The following is a 25104-nucleotide window of genomic DNA, read 5'->3' on the forward strand; positions in this document are numbered from 1 at the left end:
GTTTGCCTACCTAGGAGGGGCCCAGTCATGCTTTGTGCAGTCCAGCAGTGTTCCCACGTAAGTCTTGTTCCTCCATGTAACATTTACCACTAGGACACCTGCCAGTGGGAGTAAAAGAAAGTATTATCACAGTTAGAACAATAATCGGGGTAGGCTTTTTGTTTTGCTTTTTGTTTGTTTGTTTGGGGTTTTTTTGTTTGGTTTGATTTTTTTCTCCTTCCTCACAAAGTGAGACATTTACTCTCATTTGCTTTCAAACACTGTGGTATATACTCTTCCTCTTTTCTGGTTTCAGTGACCTCAAGTTAAAACCCACAGGAAAGACAGCAAACAAAAAGAACAAGAGCGTGTGCACACACATGTATGTGTGTAAGAGAGCATGCCTGTGTGACTGTGTGTGTAATCAAGATAGAGCTGACAGAAGGAAATGGGTTTTGCCATGTCCTGCTGTAAAACAGCAACACTCACCTCTTAATTTTGCTATTATTGCACAAAATTGCTTTCACTTGGCAGCCTGCCAGCATAAACTAAGCACCAGTTACAGTGTTTAAATCAGTAGGTGACTGAGAAGAATCTGCTTTGCTTTGAACAATATGATAATGATGCTTCTATTTATTTGAAATTGCACATATCCAAACACACAAACACACACACACATATGCACTGCATATTTTGTTCAGCAGATACAGTTGAAAACATGTATTATTTGCCTTGCTTTTTCTTCTGTGGAAAGCAAGGGACTAGACATGAAACTTCAAACATATAGTAAAGCTAAGAGTAATTGCAATATATATACATAGGAAGAGGGATCCTTTAAAAACATATTGTAATTTAATTGCTTTTCCAGTTTTGACCCTCATTAAAGGCAAATTGTCTGCTCATCTAAAGCAGAATTCTAATTTTGGTTTATTTGTATTATCCCTATAAAATGTGTGAATGGTAAGGATATCATAAGTAACAAGAAAATAAATGTGGGGGATGTCATTCAAATGTTTTCAGGTTGTCCTCAAACGCTTCTTCACATAATTTATCATCATGTTTATGAACTAGCCAGCATAATGACCCCTTTAATTCATTAACTGCCACAGATAAATACAAGATAATATTATTGAACCAGACATCTCTTCTCATTAGAACACACACTAATATAAAAAATATATTTTACCTAACAAAGAAATGCACAATACAAAATGTTCCCAATTTATGAGAGGCATGAAGACACCAGCTCACAGCTGCCAGCCTTGTGACTTGGTTTTCCTCTACACTTCCCTTATTCTATCTGCAGTGTTTCTGTAACAGATATGATGATGGCATTGTGCCAGAATGTTTCCAGCCTGTCTTTTTGCTTTGTCTTACCAGCACAGTTTCTAATTTTGCACTAAAACCATCCCTCTCTGCTGCACCGAGGTGAAGTTAACACACAACCAGCCGCTTATTTCCTTGGGGGTCTTTTAGCAGCAGGGAAGTAATTTTAAGTGTTGTTAGCAGAGGTACCAGGGAAGAAGGGATTTCCTTGAAAAGTGTCTGTAACAGATTTGAAATTTATCCCCCATACGGTTTTTCGTTGCCATTAAGATTACATGACTGGACTTTTCTCTGCTGGGGCAACCTGGTCTGAAGCAAGAAAGATAAAGAGCGCTTCCAGTCAGGGTCAGAGCGAGAACTTGAATACCTGGCTCAAAGAAGGATCATGGTGGAGTCACCATCCCTGGAGGTGTTTAAGAAAGACTGGACATGGCACTTGGTACCCTGATCTAGTTGGCGTGGTGGTGTTTGGTTATGGTGGTGTTTGGTCACAGGCTGGACTCAATGATCTCAGAGGTTTTTCCCAACCAAACTGATTCTGTGATTCTGTTATCAGGGTTTAAACACCATGCTGTATTTTTATGACCCATGCCAACTAGGTGGCCTGCAGAGACTCCCAGGGTGCTTTAGCCTCACCCCCTCCATAGGTGTGGAGGCAGCCTGGGGTACTGGGGGCTTGAGAGGAGGAGGAGGAGAACACCCCAGTACATCCACAGAGGAAATACCTGTTGGTGGAAATGGCGTTTCTCGCAACGAGCAGCTCCAAGCTATGTTCCCACCTGCCACTCACACACTAGAGAGGGGAGATTAAAAAGGTATTTCTCTAGTAACCTCGATGACCTCCTTCCACTGTGACAACTTGTCATCTGTGACTCCATAAGGCTCCAAGAGAAAATCACAGGTATTTTCCACTGTTAAATTCTATTATGTCATGCAGCCTATCTCCCTGTAGCAGCACCGTTGCTCCCTCCTGCCCACGTACCAGTGTTTGTCCAGTCTCCTAAATGGACAAAGCGAGGAGGGCTTTCTGACATCCCACAGCGATGTCAAAAATTCTCCCACTGGAGAATTACCTGTGCCATTTATTTTTCCCCAGATAGTTCACCTTTATCCTTTTGTTACTTGGGGGGGGGGGGGTGAGTGTGGGGATTTTTTGGGTGTGGGATTTTTTTTAAATAAAGGTTTATTTTGACTGAAGCATCTATCTTCCCTGATATTTGTAGTCTTGTTGATCTCTATGTGCACTTTATTCATTTATTAATTTATATACCAGACCTAGGGATAGTCATTTACCTATTGATAGAAAAGAGGACAAAGTAGAAGGCATAGAATAGGGATAATAATAAAAGCCTCTGAAATCAATACATATTTCAGTAATTCATAGCAGACATTCAAATGACCTTCCAGGGTAAGAAAGTCAGTATTTCAAAAGCAAACTCAAGCAAGTTCCTCGTTTAAAGTCAGTTACATTTAGCATCTCATTAAGTTTGTTAGTCTTAGAAAAGGTCCCATATAAGTCGGAGAGAATATTAATCTCTATGATGTGTTAGAGTGGCAAGGAATAAATTTCCTTTTCCTATTGGACAGTACGTTGCTCAGCCATAAGTAAGGTTCCACAGAAGTGGCAGTGAAGGTAGCTCATTTACTCTTCTAAGATTATCATAGAAATTAAGAGAATATATGTACCATGGGAGGTAAGACTGATCTAACAAATCATGCAACTGGTGGAGGCTTATTGGACCAAAGTACTGGAAAATGATAACTGAGGTGGTAATGTAGTCCTGAAGAGAAGGGATTATTCTTGCTGCACCAAGTCAGGGTGTACTCTTTGTCCTGGCAGAGTTCAAGCTCCAAAGAAGAGCCTCTGCTGAGATTGCTCTGTCAAGAGCAAGAATAGTACTAGAGCAGTCTTCACCTCATCTCCAAGTATTGCCTCTGAGTACACTGCACATGCAGTCACAGATGCACTAATCCTTCTCTAAGTTGTTAGTTTCTCTCTTCGTGCATGTGTGTCCTGGGGCATAGCTGCCCACATATTCGTCCATCTTGTGAAGTAACATATCACACATAGGATCAAACCTCACTGGGGCTGTGTCAAGTCATAAGGTCCTGTAATAAGACTTCCTCTTATATTACACTATACATTAGACTACACATCATGTAACAATAATTTATTTAGCATTGCCTGAGCAAGAGAGAAAATTCAAAGAGTCTGAGGAACCCAGAAGTTTCATATTGTCTGAATACAGATATGTATTTTCTCCTTAAAAAAGCCTCAAAGGCTAAACTTTTTAAAATACCTATTACTGAAGGATGGGGGAAAAAAAAGCAGATGCTTCTAATGCAGTGTAACTGAGGGTACACTTTAACATTCCGGTTCAGGAGGAAACCTAGATAAATATCTAATCCTGTTCTTGTGAAGTTGGATGAAACAAAAGTGAATATATTTAGACTACATGCAAATGCTTCTTTGACCAAGTAAGGGTGTCAACTCAAAGAGTTTGGCCAACTACCATAGGACAGTTCACAAGAGTCAGATGCAATAAGCTTATCTCCCCAAATGAGGGTGTAAACTTCTTGGTTAATTTGGTTTATCATTTCATTTGCAAAGTATGTATCTATTCACAGTTACAGTATATCTGAAATTAGCAATATCTTCTACAGTATTTATTATCATATGTCCTGAATTAAAGCAATCAAGAGTAAGAAAATCAAAAGTTCTAAAGTTACTACCTATGCTACTTTTTATCCTTAAGAAGTAGACACAGTAAGCAGTGAATGTTTTATATGTGGGATAAGACGAGAAAATGGGGTCATGTTCACCTACTGTACCTTTTCTGCCAAAATCCATTTTTAGCCAAGGCAGGATCATACCCAAGAGCATTAATGTACAACAATGGTACACATGGTATGTTACCTGGTGCCCACCACTGTTAATAGAAGTCCCTCCTTTATATCAAAGGTAATCTCATTAGCTTGTTAGGAGCAAGAAAAGATTCTGTATTTTGCTGTTTTCCTTCACAGTGCTTGTACTATTAGAAGCTATTTTTCTTAACTCATCATATTCATAATCACAATGTTTATGGTAAAAAATTTCCCAGACAGGAAAAAGCCAACACATGCCTAGAAGAGCACAAAACCATTTTACATAAGCAATTCTGATAGATAAAATGTACAAAACAACTATTACAATTTGTATGGATTTTATCATAATATGAAATGTCACATATCACAAAAGCAATCTGTAATAAAATAATTTCAGAAACCCACAGAAGGAAGTACTTTTTATGAGTTCTGTGGATGTGATGTACCTGTTCTCCTTCCTGTCTGCTCTTCCTCCTTCTCAGGAACTGCATAACTCAGATCAGACCTAAAATCTGCTATTTACTATTAACTGTATTCAGAGAGTGAAATATGTCATCACAAATTGGAAATGAACTAACTAAGCCTTTTGCTAACAAATGCGTATGTGCTATTTTGACATAAAGACATCACAATCTCAAGGCATCTTCAGTACCCAAGCAAGGGTACCATTCATGTTGACTACTTTGGCACTGCACTTCTAGCAGCCACCTTAGGCTTGTAAGGATCTACTCTTGCAGGTTCCTTCATCTAAAGAATAAAAAAGACTGAAGTATCTAGTCTAAAACAGATTTTAATCTCTTTGCATTCTTGATTCTGTTTTCCGCAATGAACATAAGCCACTAATTTTTTTGGCTTTGTATTCAAGACTTTGAAAATGAGATCATGTGGTCAGGAATCAAATTATCACATTACTATCTTAAATGCAGGCCCTAGTTTTTGAAAATCCTGGCTTTAGAAAAGAAACTTGTTCAAATTCCAATATAAGTAGACATTACTCAATTAATCCGACTGGAAAGCCTGACAATGTTCACAGCACAGGCTGCTTTTTCGTTGGTTTTTTTTTCAGATCAAAGCAAAAGCTGCAAAATCCTATTTTAGTTCAAGTTGATTGTTTTCCCAGAGAACTCAGAAGACCAGTTATCTGAATGGGTGAATGGGTACACTTTCATTTTTGTAAAAGAAGCTGTTCCCTCTGTTCTTAGCAGAGAATCTAGCTAAAAGTATCTGCAAAATTCTGGAAAAAGCAGATCTGCACAAAATCTTTCTGAATACTTCTGTAATTGATTTGTTGAAGAATATTTAAATGATCTTTCAAAACTAGAAATCATTTGTCTGCTTTTCAGGCATCAAAAGTCATGTATGTTTAAAAAGTCATGTATATTTAAAAAGCCACATAAGTCACTTACGTTTAAACATAAGTGGAGTCCTATGTGCTCAGAATTCCAAAATTAACCATTCTGCATACTGTCTTTACTATTTTGAGTATCATTTTAAGACAACTTTTGCTCATGCCAGAAAAGATCTCCAAAGTATACTATGCTTTGCAGTATTTTTTTGTAAAATTACTTCTTTAAAAGTTAATATGATACATTCTTGTAGTAAAAATCTCTGTGGCATAATAGTTCTTTAAGGTTGAGATGCAATTCTCAGTATTGAGAAGGTATGACATCAACACTTGATGATTACAGCAAAATCGATTCCTTGAATCTTTGTGATTAGTGAATCCACAAATTTGTTTGCAAGTTAAAGTCCATTTACCTTTTGTCCCAATTTTGCCAAGTACAAATAATACAGACATACCTGGGATAGCCAAACCATGCCATATCTGTTATCTGTGAGTACACCACCACCATTGATTAAACATGTTTTACTCTACATCTGGCACTTCAGTTTTCTTAGTCCTACATTTGACATCACTTTCTAGCAATAACTAAAGTATATGAAGTGCAAAAAGCTGCAAGATGAAAATCTACAATCTTGGGATTATCTCAAGCTTTTTCATTGCCATTGGTTTAGTAAGGGCACCTCACCATCATATCCACCACATCATCATCAATCCCAGATCCGCATATACACCTGCAATTCATCCAGGCATAAAAAACACAGAACAATGTTTATATTAGATTTGCGGTGCAAATGGCTTATTTCTCATTGATTACTTCCATCAAGAAAGTACTCTAAAAATAATAGTAAACATTCTACATATCAAACCAAGTCTTCTACACTGAATGCTGATCTGGTAGACATACAATTTATTTACTACTTTAATCACACTCTCGGTCTAGCATGGCACAAGAACTTTACAGCTACAGCAGGTGCACATGTAACAGGCATCAACATCAGCAAGCCCGAGAATGTAATGATTGTCAGGTGGCCTGGAAATGCAAGACTAGTGGGGGGTTTTCGTTTGTTTTGTTTATGGGGTTTAGGGGGGCGCTTTTTTTTTTTTTAAGAGCCCTACTGCTGTGGTGAATGTTTGAAAAGTCACTCTAACCACATCCTGTAATCGAACCATCTGGAGCACAGATCTGCAATTAGTCATCCTGAGCACTGGACTTTATCTGAATAAATACTGTACAGCAACGAAGATGAGAAGATTGGATAGCATTAAGGAAAGGAGGTATAATCAAATACTGCTGATACAGTCATAAACCTTTGAGACGCTTAGCTGTGGTGTTAATTTTGTATTTTATGAAAGCATAGCAAGCTTAAAGGTTACTGGGCTGAGAGGCTAAAACCTGCTATTTTAGTTAAGCTTGCCCTGCTAACATTGTTGCCCTGGTGGTTAAAGCTGGGCTTTAAACTACAGCAACTTCTGCAACAGCATAACAAAGCATGTTCATATCTGTATGATTTCCAGTTAAGTTCTGAGTAACAACAACCTAAATTTCATGGATATACTTTCTTTTCTCCTTCATTATGAAGTCATTGGTAAAATATATTGAAAGTAGCAGCCACTGTCCTAGTTTGAAAGTAGGCTGTTATACCTTCAACAATATACAAACACAGCATATGTTCCCTGCATTCGCATTACATACTCCCATTAACATTTAAATACAGTGAGGATTACCTCTTGAAACCATGGAGTTGGACCATCAAGGAGTCAACAACTTTTTCATTCCACCTAATAATAACTGTTGCACATTTTCTTAATCTAGAAATTTACCCCAATGCAGATAGAAGAATAAACACTGAAATAACTGAAGAAATCCTGTTTCCCCGTGAGCCCACGTGCTTAAAACACAAAAGAACACAAGCCACTTTTATCACTGTCATGTCTCCTGCAGCCTTTGTTCTGAAGCCTGATGGGCTGTATTGATTTGGGAAAATCATTGAACTTCTTGGAAAACTAGACTCTAGCTTATTCACCACCATCTATTTCTTTCTCATGAAGACAGCTGGTCAATATTCAGTTGAATGGTCAGCTAAAAGAAGCTCTGGTTTCATTTCTTTTTCTTGCCTTCCTAGCAACATTACCCTTTTCCAGCTTTAGTATAAAAAAACCTCACCATGTTAGAAAGACATATTGCTGAGGGTAAGCTGAAATGGTAGTTACTCTGGACTAAGCTAGGACTGAAATGCCGGAGAAAGGTTAGCTCTGGAAAATAAGACAGCATCTAATCAAAGGGCTCATGTCCCTTACTAGTTACAATGACACTATAATTTTTTTTTTCAGTGTGCATTTCTCCTAAAGACAGTATGCTTAACAAATGACCAATGCCTAAGATCTAAATGCAAATGGAGAGTTGAAAGAAATATTAATAGTCCTAATCAAATGAAAGACTAAATTTCACACTCATTAAAAGACCAATAAAAGACTCAATGAAAACAGAGTAATGCCCCAGAAAGTACATCAGATTGGTTCCCAAATGGCTTGTTGATTAATCCACAACTAAACAGCTCTACTGAAATATGACTACTTAGAGCGGTGATTTCAAAAACTATGAAGCCACAGCGACCCACATAATTTTCTCCTGTCAAATTTATATCAAAGTGATCAGATTCTGGCAGAACCAGGAAAATTTTTGGATAAACGGCTGTTACACCTCTTGAATGACAGACCACGTTTGCAGTGTTTACAGGAAAATGTGCAATTATTATTATTATAAACTAACCATAGGTTTCTGACATCTGGAGTACAACTAAAGAGTTTATTTTTGGGCAAACCATACCTTTTCTTTGGCCAGAGTAACTGAACCACTTTTCTGTTTTACTGCAACTTGAGAATGAAACTGCTGTCTTACTTTATTTCAGCTGATACTAAAAATGCAAGTTGAAAATCATTTAACATCTGTGTGTTCTGAAGAAAACCAAATCTGCTTCAGAAATATTTTGTTTCTAGCAGATTTTTTTCTCCTTTAGTTCAGTAATCGTAACTGTGATTCACATTGCCTGTCACTGAAAAGTGTCACATAGTCTCAAACTTAGAAAAAGGAAATGCTGTTCTGTAGTCCTCTGAATTTTCCACTCGCTTCTCAAGGAGTGTTATTTCAGCTCCTCTATGGCTGGCCTGTTGAACACATGGACACTCTTCCGACTTCTTGCAGAGCAAAAGAAAAAGAAGCCCCACAATCCACTGTCTTTTCTTTTAATTTAGGACCATATGTCTCTTGAGATAAGCAATAGAACATAGGGCTTTTCAACTAATCTGTCACACTTGCTTCCTGCACTTTATATTAATTACAGGATCTCTTCAGCTTCTTACTTCTCTCCCATACTTTTTCTCCTTTAAAAGAAAGTAAATAACAAAGCAAGACACACCTGGATTGTGGGGAAAAGCGCTATTATTTTAATATGAGAAGTAAGACCAAAAAAAGGGAAAACCAAAACAAATTTTTCTCACCCCAATAAGCATTCACGAGTTCCTTTTAAGAACTATCTGCCTCATTTCTATTCTTCATCTCAGACACCAGACCACAGAAATACTGTTTTCATCAGCAGACTGTTGAGAAACAGCTGCAGAAATAGGGAAGCTGGTATAAATTTATGTGTGTGTGTGTGTGTATCTATACATAAAAAAAAAAGGAAAACCAAAACCCCAAAACCTCTTAAGGAGCCCATACATTTTTTTTTTTATTCCTAACGTAAGTGTTAGGACATCTCAATAGAAGTTTGTGTCCCCCCCCGAACTCTGCTACTCTAGGAACAATTTACCTGATGAGTAAAACCCAAGCAAATAACAGATAACTAAATGCAACTATAAACCTTCAGGTGTCTTTGGGGATTAGTTCCTCAGTGCTCTACATCATGATAAAGAGCTGCCAGGTGCAAACACTGGTACAATTATTTATCAAACAGTTGAGTAGCTAATGAAACATAAAGGAATGAAAGATAGAAGAGAGAAAATTTGTGGAAAAGAAACAACATGAATAAAGAAACAATTCCCATCCCAAACTATGAAAATGCTTCCAAACCTGTAGACTGCAGATACCAGAATTTCAATTGAGCCAGGCAGACAATTCTGCTCAACCTCAAAGAGCTGCTGCTGATCCATGTACCTCATTGGGATTGAGACGCAGAGCCCCTTATAAATTATGATGCTTTATTTAAAGTCAAAGCATTTACTTGCTTTCGTGCCAGCTTTGGATCCTTTTCATCTCTAGCTACCAGGCCCAAGAGAGAACACACTCCTGTAGCTCTGCTGGCAGCCAGCTGTGGCCTCAGTAAATCATAAAGCCTCCTAACAAGCCATTCCTTACAAAGGGTAACTGCAGTTACTAGACATGATAACTTCTCTATTATTCCACTCACTGTAATTTAAAATAGCAATTTAAAGCAGTGGCCGAAAACACCGAAATCTACTGAATTGCATTTTACATCTCTCTCTCTGCATTAAGCTTCACTTATTTCATGAAGGCTTAGTTGTCTTCAGCCTTGGAAAAGGACAGGTAAACAACCAAAACAAAGGGGAGGGAAATAAAAACATTTGGGATTTCTTTTACAGAACTCCCTTGGATTTTCTTATTACAGCTAACAGGAGACAAGTACCTCTTCTTTTTTTTTCAGTTTGTGGGACTTGCAGTGACACATCTTTTATGTTTGTAGATATAAGCTCTATTAAAATCTTAATACAATAATATGCCACCATGAAACTTCACAGCAAAATACATAAAGACAAAAATGGTGTATAGTCAAGAATTGGGTGTATATAATTCCTATGAAAACTGCAACTGTAAATGAGGAATCCTGTTTCTTCTACCTCTTTCCCACCCATGCATTGAATAAGAATCAATTTAGTATGGTAAGGCCCAGTATTCCACTTTTTCCTCTGTCTAGGAAAAGCAGATCGAGAACCATACACATCTGGGACTCTCCTTCTTACACAATTGCTCCAGTTTAGGGTCTGGTGTAACCTCATTTTAGGATCCTCTGTTGCTATAATTAACAGATTAAAAACAAAACTATGCTTGAAACTTCATCTCCTAGATTTGAAAACCACAAAACAAATATTATACATTGCCAAAGCTAAATGATACATAATTTTTACAGCTCTTGTCCCATAAACTGGTTATTTCAGTTTGAAAAATAATAGGCAGTGATGTCTTTCCTATTATAAAATTCCTGTATTTTCATGGCGGAGTTATGAGTATTTCAGTTACACATTTAAGATACCAGTTCAGTTTTGTAAATAAGCCTAATGAACTGTGACTAATAGTGTTCTCCCTGAGCAAAAGAAAGGTAAAAGGGCTTTTGTTAGCATCTACTGAAGCAAAGTCATTCTGCCGGGACAGAACAAAAGTGAGCTACTTATCAACTAACCTACTTCCATAGGTGTCAAAGTTCTGCAGAAAAGTTCACTATGATTTTCCTCCTGCGTTTTAAATTACCTCCCAAGTGGATAAACTAGTAAAACATCTAGTTAACCAGTTGGCTTATTCCAGCTGTTCATCTACACTGATGCAATGCAAAGGCAAGCTCCCAGCAAAAGAATTTCCCACTAGTGACCAGTATAGTTTCTGTGAGGCTTCCCTTTTTCACCAGCAACTGGTTGAACAATTTTCCTGTTAAGTGTCCCTTGTGCATGCTGTCCCATTTTCTCCACTTATTAATAACAGCCTGGCTAGTTTACCCAGACTTGCTGTGATCTATGACTCTACTACAGCTTCTCTTGGTTTTTTCATGCACTAGAGCTGGTCAACCTTTGACCCTCATAAGTTTGGAAACAAAACTATTTAGACACTGAACACAGCCCAGTGTTGCATAAAATGTAAGCAAAAACTAGGATTCTAGGAATCAGTTAAAAATCTCTACATTTATTTTGGCAATGTAACATCCCTCAAAGGATTATCAGAGGCATGCCCACCCTCATCAAAACTAGAACCAACATGATGACAGAAAAAAATATTTCAACACTGGGAGACTATTTTCCCATGCCACTAAAAGAAAAAAAAATAAGACTGGACTTTCAGACATGACTTAATTATTTCCTTGGTCAGACAAACAGTTTCAAAATAAAGCTTGTTTTACTCCAGAATCTACACACAAATTTCTGTATAAATTATTGACTGCACTTTGGCCTCATCTGAAATGCTGGCCCCGGAGGCTGATAAGCTCTGACCCCAGGTGACACATTCAGCCCTCTCACAAGAGGCAGGAACATTATTGCTTTGCACTGAGGACTGCAACCCAAGAGCCAATCAATCAAGCTCCCTGACAGCTTTTACAGCCTCCTCACATTAGGCCTAAATCAAACTCCATGGCTCCTATTGTTCACATTATTCTTTTTTTCCTGTGCTCTGATGAAGTTAGAGCAAGTCCAAGGCTTCAATGAAAAAGAAAGGCTATTATGAGCAGCTCGGAGTTTATTGACTCTGAGCCTTACAACAATGGCCCAAAAGCCTTTTCCCCCCCCGAAAGTAACACATTCCTGATTGCTAATAATCATCAGTAACAAAGAACAGTCCTTAAAACTCAGAAGTGTGTGAAAAAAGGTGTATCACTGAAATAGCTAGACTGATCATTTTTACATACTAAGAAAGATTTCCAAAGATAATTTTATGCACAACAAGAAGGATAACCTTTCAGTCAAACAGAACTGTCATATAAATGTTGTCATGTACCGTAACATAGCTTGTGTATTAGAAAATCAGTGACCATAACAGATTTGATTAAAAATATCCCTTGTGGAATCATGCTATGCTAACTATGAACAAATGGATATGTTCTTCTTTAGTCACTCTATATTATTTCAAAATCAATATCACATTGTGCTTAAAATGGAAAAACACTTTAAGAACTAATCATGACGTCATTATTTTTTCCTAGTGTTCTTCTGCAGTCTGAAGATCATTTAAGTGGGACTCCTGCATGACTGACATGGAAGAATATTGACTTGTCTTTAAAAACATTCACCTTTCATTATTACTATTAAGTTTAAGCAACTGTGTATCATTTCAGTTGCATGCATAAATCTTACTAACATCAACAGGTGCTGTCACCACATACACAGAAAACCACTTTTGTGCGAGAATTTCAATACTGTGTAACATGACTAGATTTTACAGTTGGCAAGTCTTCCTTGCCTTTTTTTCCTATTTATCAAAGTTAAAACTGAAACAAAAATAAAATAAAGGCTGCTTTTTATGGACTTGTTTTGATAGGAATGGAACTTATAACCAAACAGCAGAAAACAACTGCAGTAACAAGAGATTAGTTTTCCTTGATATTGAAGAGAGAGAAGGAAGAGACTGGGTTTGATTTTTGTGGGTTTTGTTTGTTTGTTTGTTTTTCTTTTAATTAACTCAGCTTTTAGGAAAGGATAATCTGATTTTAAATTACAGAGAAGAAATTGATAGACATAAGTGAAGATTTATTTACTTTCTTAAACCCACGTATCAGTACTAAGACAGTGAGAGATATTTTCAATTAAACTGTTTCATCCACATATTTTTGGTGCTCCGACTTCACAAGTGCACTGAAACCAGTGGTATAAGATTCAGAGAGCTTTCTGGGAAGGTGCTGGCTGAAAGAACAGCCGTTTCCTTCTGCTAAATCCTCTGACACAGCAGCTTGCCTTTTCAGCTGTCATTCAGTCCAATGTGGCTTTTCATACAAAACCAGAGGAGATCAAGTGCAGACTAAAAGCTCATTTCAAATGAAGGATTCCCTTCCCTCCCAGGCTTTCAGCTGAAAGCATATTTATGCCCAGAAGAATGAGAAGAACTCATAATTCATAGTCCATCAAATAGCTTGTTTCCAGACTGTGCTGAAGACAAAGTTTCATTTATTTTGGTGGACACCTGAACAAACAGCTATTATGGAATAGCATAATAACAATTAAAAATACAGCAGGCCTTTCAATTTATTTATGTAGTTACTGTGGATCAAACAGTCACTGTATTAGTAATTTAAGTTTTCATCCTTATGGATATTCTCTTATTCCCTTTCTTTAAAACAGTACCAACGTTAAAGTTCTTGTCCCTACAGGGACATGGCTGAGAAAAACTGGCTAAGCAGTGTGAAAAGGTAAGCACTGCAGCACCCATGACTGTAGACTTGTAGTGTGCAAAGATTCCTGTTCACAGTGCTGTCAATTAGCTCTCACTCCAGGCACTGCATTCAGTTTTAGCATTTTTTTAAGGCAAATAAATGTAATGCTATTCTTGTCAACTTAAAAAGCTGAAAAGTAATGCTGCTATATTTAACCTAAATGATGTTTTTCATGGATGCTCTGTAGGATGAATGATATCTAATTTAGAAAAATGACAGTGATTTTGCTGAGCTTTCCAAAATCAACACCCATTTTAGCTGAACAAAACAAAAGGCTGCTGAAGCACATTTATCTCTCTGATGATGTATATTCACTAAGTACAGCCCATAACCCACCGACTCTCAGCAGCTTTAGACAGCTAGCCTTACCCACACCTCCTTGCAATTTAATGAACAGTCATATCCAACAAATCTTTTACCAATAGCTTGATGGTACTTATTCCTTTGGACTCCAGGCCCAAAAGACAAATCTGTCACTGCTTAAATAAATTTTACAGATGTAGCAGATAAAGGCAATAAAGAAAACATGGCTTTTATAAAACAAAAATTGACAGAGCAGAAATCTGTTCCTCTAGACTAGGCGCAGGCGCGCTGGGCTTCTGTGTGCTGAAGCAAAATAGACAATGAAGGTTAGGAAGCATGAAATGACAGCCTTCTTTGCTTTTCAGGGAACGTAAATTTTATTCACAGAACGTAAATCTCAAAGTCATGGTTTTCAATCTGCATGCATGAACACACAAGATTGATTTCAAGGAAATTTGGAAGTATTTAACTCATTGCTCAGAGATGCAAATCCCATCTTGTACAATCATTATTGTATAAATAGAGAAAAAAAAATTGGTGATGTTTCAACGGCTCTGCCTATACATTTTCATTTTTCAGATAGTCACAGATCATTAAGCTTCCATTTCAAATATGGACATGTCTGTATTGAAGCACTCAAATAAAGCTGTGTAACTTCCTTATGTATTAGGGCAGCTTAAAACTCTTAATGAATAATATAGCTTAAATGAAAGACATTCCTGAATATAAGATGCCCGTTCCTCCCTAAATGAGCAGGCACACATCGTTCAAATGCTTCAGTAAACATGGCAGTAGACCTAATGTGGATGCAGTGCTGAAAAGTTTTTGGAAACACATATAAATATTTCTTGACTTTGGCACATCCATTGCAGCTCACAGTGGGTTTCTTACAATTTGATACCTCTTTCATGATACTTCACTGCTTATCATAAAACCAATCAGAGAGAAAAACTGTTGTTGTTACATTAAAAATCCCAAACCACAGATTCTTAAGCATGGTGTGTCAAGTTAATACACTATAGTATTAAAAATATCTCTGAAGTGCAGCCTTCTCTAACAGAAAACAGATCTACTCTTGAACGCAGATGAACCTCCCCTGTGTCAATAAACACAAACTGACTCGGTTTAAAACACAGAGGAAACTGGTTAATTTCTATATCAATAAAATTTATGAAGCAATAAAAACTTTGTAGTACAAGCTGCATGGTTTGTTTCACTTCCTTATCACGTGAATTAATGAGGAAAATTCTTCCCTTCATTCTTTTATGCAGATTGGTGCTGGGGAGAGCACCGTACGCTGACCAAAAGCCCCAAGAGCCTAATTCTGATTTCCACTCCTCACTCACTACTTCCTTGTAAAGTTTGGCAAGGAACACTTCAATTTCCCATCTTTGTGATGACACTGCTTGTGAACTCAGATCACCACTACACTGTGAATTGTGCTTAGTAACACAGTGTAACTTTTGGCAGGGCAAAAGGAAAGGAATGTCATATCTGAACCAGGTTAACTCACCAGATCATACTAGTATTACCCTTCATCCTCTATTTATGATAATGAAAATGTCAAAAAATTTGAATTTTTGCAACTCATGACTAGGAGTAAGAGGGAGAGAGGGGGAAGTGAACTGGATGTCAAAAAATATATGCCTGTAACAGCAGGAGCAGAGAGGACTGATAAAGACTTTATGCATAGTATTTAGTCAGATTAAATACAACTCTTCACTGCATGTTTTATTGTCATTTATGTTCTCTCTGACCATACAAAGAAAGCTGCTTCTGACAGGCCACAAAAGCAAGGCTTCTGGGAGTGTTTTGTTCTTTTTCTTCAAATCCTCTAATGCATTAATTTTCTGATCTCTCTCCTAATATAAAATTACAGCTCACTCCTTACATGATCATCTTTGTCAGAACAACTTCCACTCAGACAGCAGCTAATCCACTACAGCTAATGGTTTCTGTCAGGATGGAAGCAAGGGAAATGATGCCATCATTTACTAAGTGGAATAATCTGCATACCTTAAATAGACCTCCCCTTTCATGAAATGCCAGTATGATGTATCTAACCCTTATAAAATCCAGCTACCTCAGTCCTAATCTGTGAATGTGGTTTCAAAAATACATTTAGCTAATGTATTTTTCCTTATATCCCTGGAGACTGTGGGGGTTCACTGAGGTGGATATACACCCTTCTCTAGGCTGGGACACAACTGCATGGGCAGACTCCTCCCTTGCTCTCCACACTATTTGTATAGTTGTTACAATCTTTCAACTCACCTATCTGCTTTATAGAATCTTTGTGTTTCAGGACACACGGTCATCTGAAGATGAAGAGATGGGCAATCATCAACTGTAGGAAGCTTAAAAAGGGAAGCATCGGATTCTGCACTTGGGACAGGGAAGCCCTAGTTGTGTGTACAGACTGAGGAATGACAGGCTGGAGAGCAGAACTGAGGAAAAGGATCTGGGGGTCCTGGTTAATGGCAAGTTGAATATGAATCAGCAGTGCGCTGGCAGCCAAGAGGGCCAACTGTGTCCGGGGGGACACCAGGCAAAGCATCTCCAGCTGGTTGAGGGAAGGGATTGTCCCGCTCTGCTCTGCACTGGGGCAGCCTCTTCCCGAGTCCTGTGTGCAGTTTTGGGCATCAGTATAAAAAAAGACATTAGGCTATTAGAAAGTTTCAAAGGGAAGGCCACAAGGATGGTGAAGGGTCTGGAGGGAAAGCCATACAAGGAGTGACTGAGGTCACTTGGTCTGTTCAGCCTGGAGAAGAGGAGACTGAGGGGAGACCTCATTGCAGTCTGCAACCTACTCAGGAGGAAAAGCGGAGGGACAGGTACTGATCTCTTCACTCTCGTGACCAGTAACAGGACTTCAGCAGATGGCATGAAGCTGAGTCAGAGGAGGCTTAGGTTGGGTATCAGGAAAAAATTTTTCATCCAGAGGGTGGTTGAGCACTGGAACAGACTCCCCAGGGAAGTGGTCACAGTATCAAGCTTAAGCTCAAGAAGCATTTGGACAATGATCTCAGGCACATGGTGTAATTCTTGGGGAGTCCTGTGCAGGGCCAGGATTTGGAATTTGATGATCCTCATGGGTCCTTTCCAACTCAGTGTACTCTATAATTATATGACCATCTGAAACCACAAAATTAATCAGCAAAAATAGTACTGTTTTTGCTCCCTTGTACTTTTTGTGCAATATTCATCAGCAGATTAAGGCCACTTAGAGGGGAGGATGGAGTAGAATCTCTCAGATTCAGGACATTTCATCAGGAAAAGAAGGCAGCACTGAGAGAGAAAGTTTGGCAGTGGGAAAAAGGTCAGACTTCCATATGTCTCCACCCATGGGTTCCTGTTGATGGATCGCATCTCTGAGCAGTAGACAACCAAATGCAGTAACAACAGATGCCATGACAAGAAGTTTGTAACACTTTGGGAAGGTGTGAAAGGAATGACAGTTGGCTGCCTATCTCAAATCTTTGGCAGAAGCCTCTCTCCTCACCCAGAAGGCAGCCAAGACTGTGGCACCTTTTCCTCACAGTTTTGCTGTGTTCAGAGGTTCTGCCAATGATCTTTGAGTATTTTAGTTACCTAGATTACAAAGGCAGGGTTTCTTTCTCATGGACCCTACCTCTGTAACAGAGACAGAAAAGAGTACTAGAGATCAAGGTAAGAACATACATTTTTTTTAACTATTAAGGGACACAAGAACATGGGGTCTTTCTGCCTCTTGGGAACCGAGCAAAAGTAGGACTGGTGTCCATTGGTAAGGGGATGTTTTCTCCTAGAAGACCTTTACTGTTCTGGTTGAAGACCTTCTGCAAATGTAATTTTGAGAAAGAAAATTATCTACGAAAACACCACAGAAGGAAGAGACCTGTCTTTGAAACAAGGAACATCAGTGGAGACTTGAGGACTGCAGATTTAATAACAGGAACTGATATATTCTTAACAAAGATCTGAAACCATCTAAAATAGCTACCAGACTACTCAAAAAAAAAAAAAAAAGAAAAGTTAACTAGGTTTTTCATCATTGTCCACGGAAAACATTTGTAAAGGCTATGTATTTTTCCCTTCACTATACTACAGACATACCAGATCCAGTCAGCATTACTTACAAGAAGCCTTATTTTTCTTTGCACAGACCCATGCACAATGCACAATCAGAAACACTCTTTTTTTAGGAGAAAACCTTTGGGGCTAGACAGATAAAACGGCTGCATGATGAATTGAGTCAGAAACCAAGGAAGAAGGTTGGAGGATACAGAAGAGCTACACCTAAAGAAACCCACATTAGGTTTTTGTGATCTCTTTCTACATGTCAGTATTGGTAGGCTGGTAGAAAGCTGCTACCTTTACCCTTCATTTGAAGGTTTTAAAAACAGTAGGATTCTATGGCAAAGATTCCTTGTTGCCCAACAGATCCATTCTAACTTTCCTTAAGTTTTGCAAGCTTATACTATTTTTAGCTTCTGTCCTCCGAAAAGGCCTTTTTTCCTCTTCTTGATAAAACCGTTTCATGAATGAGAACTATTTCTGAGAATATCAAAATCTGCATTTGGTCGATCAGAAATGCAAACTTGACCAAAGAGATCATAAAGACTGTTAATATTTTGTTTACACTGATGGGATCCTGAAGGTATAAGCACTCTCATGAAATAATTTGTATTTCCTAAACATGAATTTAACAACTATTCCTTTCAAAAAGTTTCACTTTTTTTCCTGAAAATATTTTTTTTTTAAATTATCTTTAATCATCTAAAGACTTGCAAAGACTTGACTCAGTATATCAGATGAAAAATGACAAAAGGCAAATCTGCTTCAAACTTACTTTTCTGATTCTACATCTCACATGTCCTGCCTAGAGAATGTAGCAGGCACAATCAAAAGTTGTGTGTTCTTGGTTAAAGATCTCTTTTTTTCAAGGTCTTCTCAATGGGAGACTAGTAAACTATCTATCTTCAATACTCTTAGAAAAGCAGGGCTTTTCTCTTGTTGTCCATGAGAAAATATCCTCTTTTTCTTCAAGATTCTAGACAGAGAGAAATGTAATGTATTTCTAAGCCAGTTGCTCACTGTCAAGAAGATTCACAGTTAGATAACCAAATGGATAACAACTGCTCTTTGACAAAAGTATATAGCAGACCAACTGAGAAATTCATGAGATATTTAGACTTCATAAAACTTCAGGAGTGCAAGGGAAAACTGCAGAAAGAACCCAAATGAACAATGAATCAAAGAGGACATTATTGGTAAAGCTCACTATTACTCTTTCTCTACAGAGAAAACAACATAGAACTAGAAAAACCTTAAATACTATTACCAGTAGATTATAGGAAAGAATGAGCAAAGTGAAAAGACTAAGAGTGAGATTCTGCCTCTTGAGGGCTGTCTGCCAACTGTCTTAGAGATTGCATAAATAAAATAGACCGGACCATATCTCTGAGACCTCGAAGAGTTGTCTTTTTTCTTCTCTCCAAGCAAAACTCAGCATATAACCCATACCCCTCAAAGAAATAAACAAACAAAAATGCTAATAAATATTTACTGCTGGAAAAATATGTCATTGAAAATAGTTTGATAAACTGAAGGAGAAGAGTCATACATCCTCATTACTCTCCAAACGGAAACCAAATGGCTGTCCTCTCAGAAGGAAGATTAGGTGTTATTTATGTGCCTCACTCAGACTTGAATAGTATTCTTGGATCTCAATGTGCTGTGCTATGTTTGTAACACTGTCTTCCCGCATTGCTCATAAGACAGCTTTAAAGGATTGTGTTACAGAAAAGCAAAGGTTACTTGAGAAGCATCCTTCAAAATTATAATGAGATATTTACTAGCCAGGTATCGCTATGAAAAATTAAAGCTTAAGCCAAGCATAGGGGTAACAGTCCAGCAAAGTGTATCTGCACTCACTCCTTCTTCTTCCTTCAGCTGTATTGATTCAACAGTTGGTCTCTTCATTACTAGGTTGTCTATAAGAGAGTTGTTCTCTGTTCCATATTTAGTTCCCAGGAGCCCTTGATTAATAGCTGTCTGCTATAATTTATATATAGCCCTGGTTTAAGCAGCAGAATTTCCTTTTTGTGGCCATTTTAAAATATTTCACTAATTCTGTTCAACTAATTTTAAACCTAAAAAAAAAAAGAAGGTGACACACCATGTCCTAATTTCTTAGGAAATCCCCATGTGAGAAGTAAATTAAAAAAACAAACAACAACAAAACAAACAAAAAACCCCACAAACAAACAAAAAACAAACAAACAAAAAAATGAAACCAAACCCAGAATCAATTATGAACTATCCTGATCTCAGAACTGGACTACAGAGCTAAGAGGACTTAGCTAAGAGGATCAGTCCACTCCTCCTTCTTCTGAAGCAATATCACTATTTATCCTAAAAAATGTTCATATAAGTTTTCCTCTTATGGAAGACTCCACAAGCTGCTAGACAACCTACTCCACAGCCTCATTATCCTTGCTGCTAGACATGCTTTTCTAATGCCTCACTTTAATCTCTCTTGCCACAATTTAAGATCATTATTTCCTGCCCTTTTTGCCATGGTCACAAAGAACAGACCTACCTATGATAAACAAGATCTCAGCTGACTTAATACCCTCCCCAAATCAACTAAAAAAAAAAAACCCAGAACAACAAAACCAACTAAACAACAATTAAAACCCAGACATGAAAAATCAGTACTGTGATATATTTTCTAAGCTATGCTGTGAGGTTGTTTTTTAACCTTTTGTAGTCAAGATTTGGGTTTAAATAGAGTTGAGGGCAAAATGGAAACTTACTAAATCCTATGATTAGGAACATAATGCTGTTTACTAGCCCATTTCCACCAAAGCTGTATTTCCTGCATAAATGCATTGTGGCTGACCCAGCCTTTCTATCATAAACACCTTATACTACAGCAGCAGTTAAGTATTACGTATTTTCCAAAAAGTATTTCAAGGAATAGGTGTGGAGGGTAGGGTTTTTTTTAAAGACAAACTAGGAAAGACTGTTTTGCACTGCTTATAATAGAAACCTCTTGTGAGGTCTTCTAAAACAACAATTCAGCAAAAAGCAAATGCTGAAGCCACTGAGTCAGCCCCTATAAGCCCTTTTCTAAAAAAGGCAGCTTTCAATGAAGCCAATTTAAATGTTTCTCATCCCCCTTCCCCAGTTATTTTATTCTTATATAGAAACTCTCCCTCCCCACCTTTTCTTCTTTGGAAATTTGGTAACCATAGTTTCTGCGTCCTGCTGAGACTTGCTATGTAGAGCTGTATTCTACCTGCTATTTAGCTGCTGATAGCAGTGTTTCTGTTGCAATTTATGAGAAATGTCAGTTGAAGGCAGAAAGTATTGTACACACTATATTTTCCCAGCTGGATACCTTCGTGAATAGAAAGCAAAACCATGAATACACATGCACCATACATTTGGGGGAGGGTAGGAAAGAGACTGTAGGGGAAAAACGGCTGCAGGTTAGATGTGATGTTGGGTGGTCTAAAGCCAATAGAAAATGAACTTGTCAATAGGAAGATACATCTAACATTATTAGAAAACACCAGAGGTTCTTAATGCAGCCCTTAGTGCTCTACCACCAACACAAAGACCTCTCTGTAGACTCTGCAGATGCCTCTTTCCTTTCCATATATAAATTGTATTGTTGCATTTTGAAAACTGTCACATTCAACTATTTGTTTCTCTGAAGCAGGTCTGCAGATTCTTGTTAAATGTTTAGCACAAAGACATTTTAATCCTGAATACAATTTAGCCACTTAAACAGTACTTATACCTGAGGGTGTTTTGGGGTCACCCCCAAGTAAAATATAAACCAAGTCATCAAGCACAGGAAATACAGTTGTGTCTCATCATGTTCATCAGCAGCAGTTCTTTGTACCCCGACAACAGTGATATCAGATAGCAATACATTTGTCGGGGAAAGTATTTTAGTCTTTCCTGGATAACAAGGACAGCAGTTTTCATGTTTCTTCATCATACAGACAGCTGAAGGAATAGACTGAACAACAGAGGAACTGAAGTCCAATTCAGTAAAGAGTGAGTACAAAGTAAAGCAAAATGTTGGTTCTGTCTCCCAAACACATGATGAGACCATTACTTTTTCTACACCAGAAAGTATTGAAGATTACAGTAGAAGGTATACACCAAAGATTACTTGTCTTTAAGCACTGCCTTTCTGGAGATCAGTTTCGTGGCCATGACCTTCTTTCCAGAGAGTACCATATTAAATCAGAATTTTGCAGGCAAATAGTTCAACAAACCCCATAATTTATGTCTACTTCACAATTCACACCATACAGAAACATTCACCTGTCAGTAAGGAACTACTCTAGATGCAAAAGCCTTCAGTAAAAAAGCAACAGATTATTACAGCAGCAAAATCATTCATTATGGAACACACGTTGCTGAATTAGCTTATATCCGTTCCCAAAAATTATTAGCTCTTGTCTCTAGTAACTAGCTTCCAAATTTGCAATTAATCTTTGTCATTCCCCAAATCACCTCCTCCGTTAGAAGCACAGAACTGAAAATAATGAAAATCCCAAGTCTACTAAAGTTAAAATGCTCACAAGTCAAACGGAGGATAGATACAATTACCATTTAAATAACAACATGAAACTCTTTGAAGGAAAGGCCTTTTGATCTCGAAGATCCAAATGCTGAGCAGTAAGAATCTGAGTTCTTTAAATTTCGAGGGAAAAAGCTACAAAAAAAGAACTATGACCCAGGCTGTCAGTCATGTGCTTAAAACCCTAGCATTTTTTACTGTTAAATGTAGCTCTCTTGGCGTGTAATTAGTGGCTATGCCATCATCAATACCACAGTTAATAAATGCTTAAGTAACTCTTTTCTTGCTGGTCATTCTGGTGTGGAGGTGCAGGGAGTAGTAAGAAGTGATGGGAGACAGACCAAAGGTGAAACACGGGTTGTATTTTTCTTCTTTCCCCCTGTGGAATGTTGAATTTAGGATTTCCAAGCTTTGATCAACTCACAGTTATTAATACAGGTTTGAAAATTTGAATGTCTTATTAATTTCAAAGACAAAATAGTGTAAGTCAAATGGCATTAAAAATCTCATTTGGGTAGAATTACAAGCCCTGTGCCTTTTGAGTGGCAAAGGCAAACAATAACTCTGTACTGAACTGCAGTTCAAATTTCTGTCATTTTTTAATCCTTTCTCTAGAGAATTGTGAAGGAAGGATGCTTTGAAAAGTGCTTTAGCCTTTGACAGTCTACGGAGTTTGCTGATGTCACACTTCCTAATTGACACAACACAGGGTCTGCATGGCACACTGCTACAACATTTGTTTCACAAGTGCACATTTCACAGGAAACCAGCGATTAATTTCCCAAAGACTTACAGGCATACATTTCCAAAAAGGGAGAAATAAAACTCTTACATATCCATAAACTCAAAATTTACAGAATCGTGGCAGTCAGCCAGCAAAACTACTCCAGGTCTGCTTTCCCATCTGCTTGGCCTGTTAGCTGAAAGAAAATAAAATCAAATTGCTCCTTCTGTAACTAATTCTCAGAATTATCTAAAAAAACCAGCTTCCAGGACATAATTTTTATAATGAAAAATGTCTTAAAACAATCAGTAAACACTGCTAGCACTGTGCAATGTAGACACAATAGCTTGGAAATCAGTATTGACTCAAGAACAGCTCCCTCCTCCCCAACACTAAAAAGGCACTGTGCCAGGCCACTGTTGCTGATCACACAAGAGACCTCCTCATCCTTTTAGCAAACGGTGCCCTCCAGCAGATCAACTTGGCCAAATCTTGGTATAGTGAATGTTACATCTTCCTATATATCAGCCCCAGCCCTTTGCTTGAGGCTAGGGACCTTGGAGCAGGGAAAGGAGCAATGTGTGTCAGATCCTTGGTCACAACATTAATGTAAATGACACTAGAGCTGGCTTATGAGGTTTGTGAACTTCCTGGCACTGGGGAGAACACACAGTCCCTGTTGTTGCCTCTGCTAAAGGGGAGGTAACTTACACAGATCAACTGGCTGAGCAGTTGAGGTCAACAATGCCTTCAGCTATTTGTCTGGTGGAGCCCTGACAAGTGATTTTCGGTTTATGGCAATGTACCATGTCAAAATCATTACTTTTTCCTCTTAATCTATAAATTAAAAATGTGTCGTAAAGACTTGAACAGCTTTTTTCTGTCTACATTGCAATGATATACAGTAATTAATATACTACAGGTTTCTACTTCACAGATTAAAAAATAATTTGACTGGGACCACTTTCAACAGCTGCCCATAAATCAACCACTCTCAAGAGTTCAACTCAAGAGTTATTGTGTCTATTGTGCATCTTAAGGTTCAAAGACAGATTATTCATGCATTCAATCATAGCCAAGAATGTATCCCAGCAATGAAATTTACCCTTCAAAGCTGACCCAAGCTTAACCACTGGATTGACTAAATAATTTAATTGCTCAATGATGTGCTATATCCCTTCTCTGAAGATTGTAGTTTTGGTGAATTGAGCTAGGTTTCAACCAACGGTATGTTAATGGCACATATTCCAAAAGTGTAAGCAGCTGCTGCCCACAAACAGTGCCAAACTGAGTAATAGAAATGCAAACAAATCTGCTGGTGCACAGTTAGGTTTTTTTAAACTACTTAAAAATTGTAGTGTTACAAAATTACTTCTGTGAAAGAAAAAGGCAGAAAATAGATGAAAGTAAAGCTGTTATTTACAGAGAGCCCCCAATAACTGAGTAACGTTGCCAGTGCAAGAACATTAATTCTGTCACCTCCTTTCATACCCAACAATTTATTTTCCATTCTGAGCAAAAGCATTTCTGCCACTAGATGTAATAATGAAAAGAACAGCAAGCATTCTCCTCACATACTAGAAAGTCAAGAGTCCTGGAATAACTTCTCCTCGCCTGTTAGGATAAGCTATCTGGTGCAGCAAAGACAGTCAACATTCCAGCCTTTCCTACCTACATTAAGCCAATACATCTAGACTGAAGATTAAGGGGAAGGGAAACAATTACATTGTGTGTTACTGCCAAAGATGCAAAGACTCTAAATCTCCTTGAAGCTGAAAACAAATTAGCAGCTTTGCCTACATCAAGCTGTCTGTCCAAATGGAAGTTTCTT

General features: G+C 37.9%; 1 protein-coding gene and 1 long non-coding RNA gene across 6 annotated transcripts in view; one reads left to right on the plus strand and one right to left on the minus strand.

Moving 5' to 3' along the window:
* Window positions 1-25104, minus strand: part of ZNF608 (zinc finger protein 608) — an 86743-nt gene that overhangs the window by 11241 nt on the left and 50398 nt on the right. For all 5 annotated transcript variants that reach the window (XM_027670898.1, XM_027670896.1, XM_027670897.1 and 2 more), the window contains exon 4: window positions 11-98. In XM_027670898.1, coding sequence (XP_027526699.1) covers window positions 11-98 — 88 coding nt within the window. The remainder of the gene's footprint in view (window positions 1-10; window positions 99-25104) is intronic.
* LOC113960942 lies at window positions 39-16358 on the plus strand. The gene is made up of 3 exons (XR_003532156.1): window positions 39-149; window positions 296-361; window positions 16268-16358. It is a non-coding gene; the product is annotated as an uncharacterized LOC113960942 (long non-coding RNA).

The sequence above is a fragment of the Neopelma chrysocephalum genome, unplaced genomic scaffold (genome assembly GCF_003984885.1).
Source record: "Neopelma chrysocephalum unplaced genomic scaffold, ASM398488v2 Primary Assembly neopelma1_96942, whole genome shotgun sequence".
NCBI lineage: Eukaryota > Metazoa > Chordata > Aves > Passeriformes > Pipridae > Neopelma > Neopelma chrysocephalum.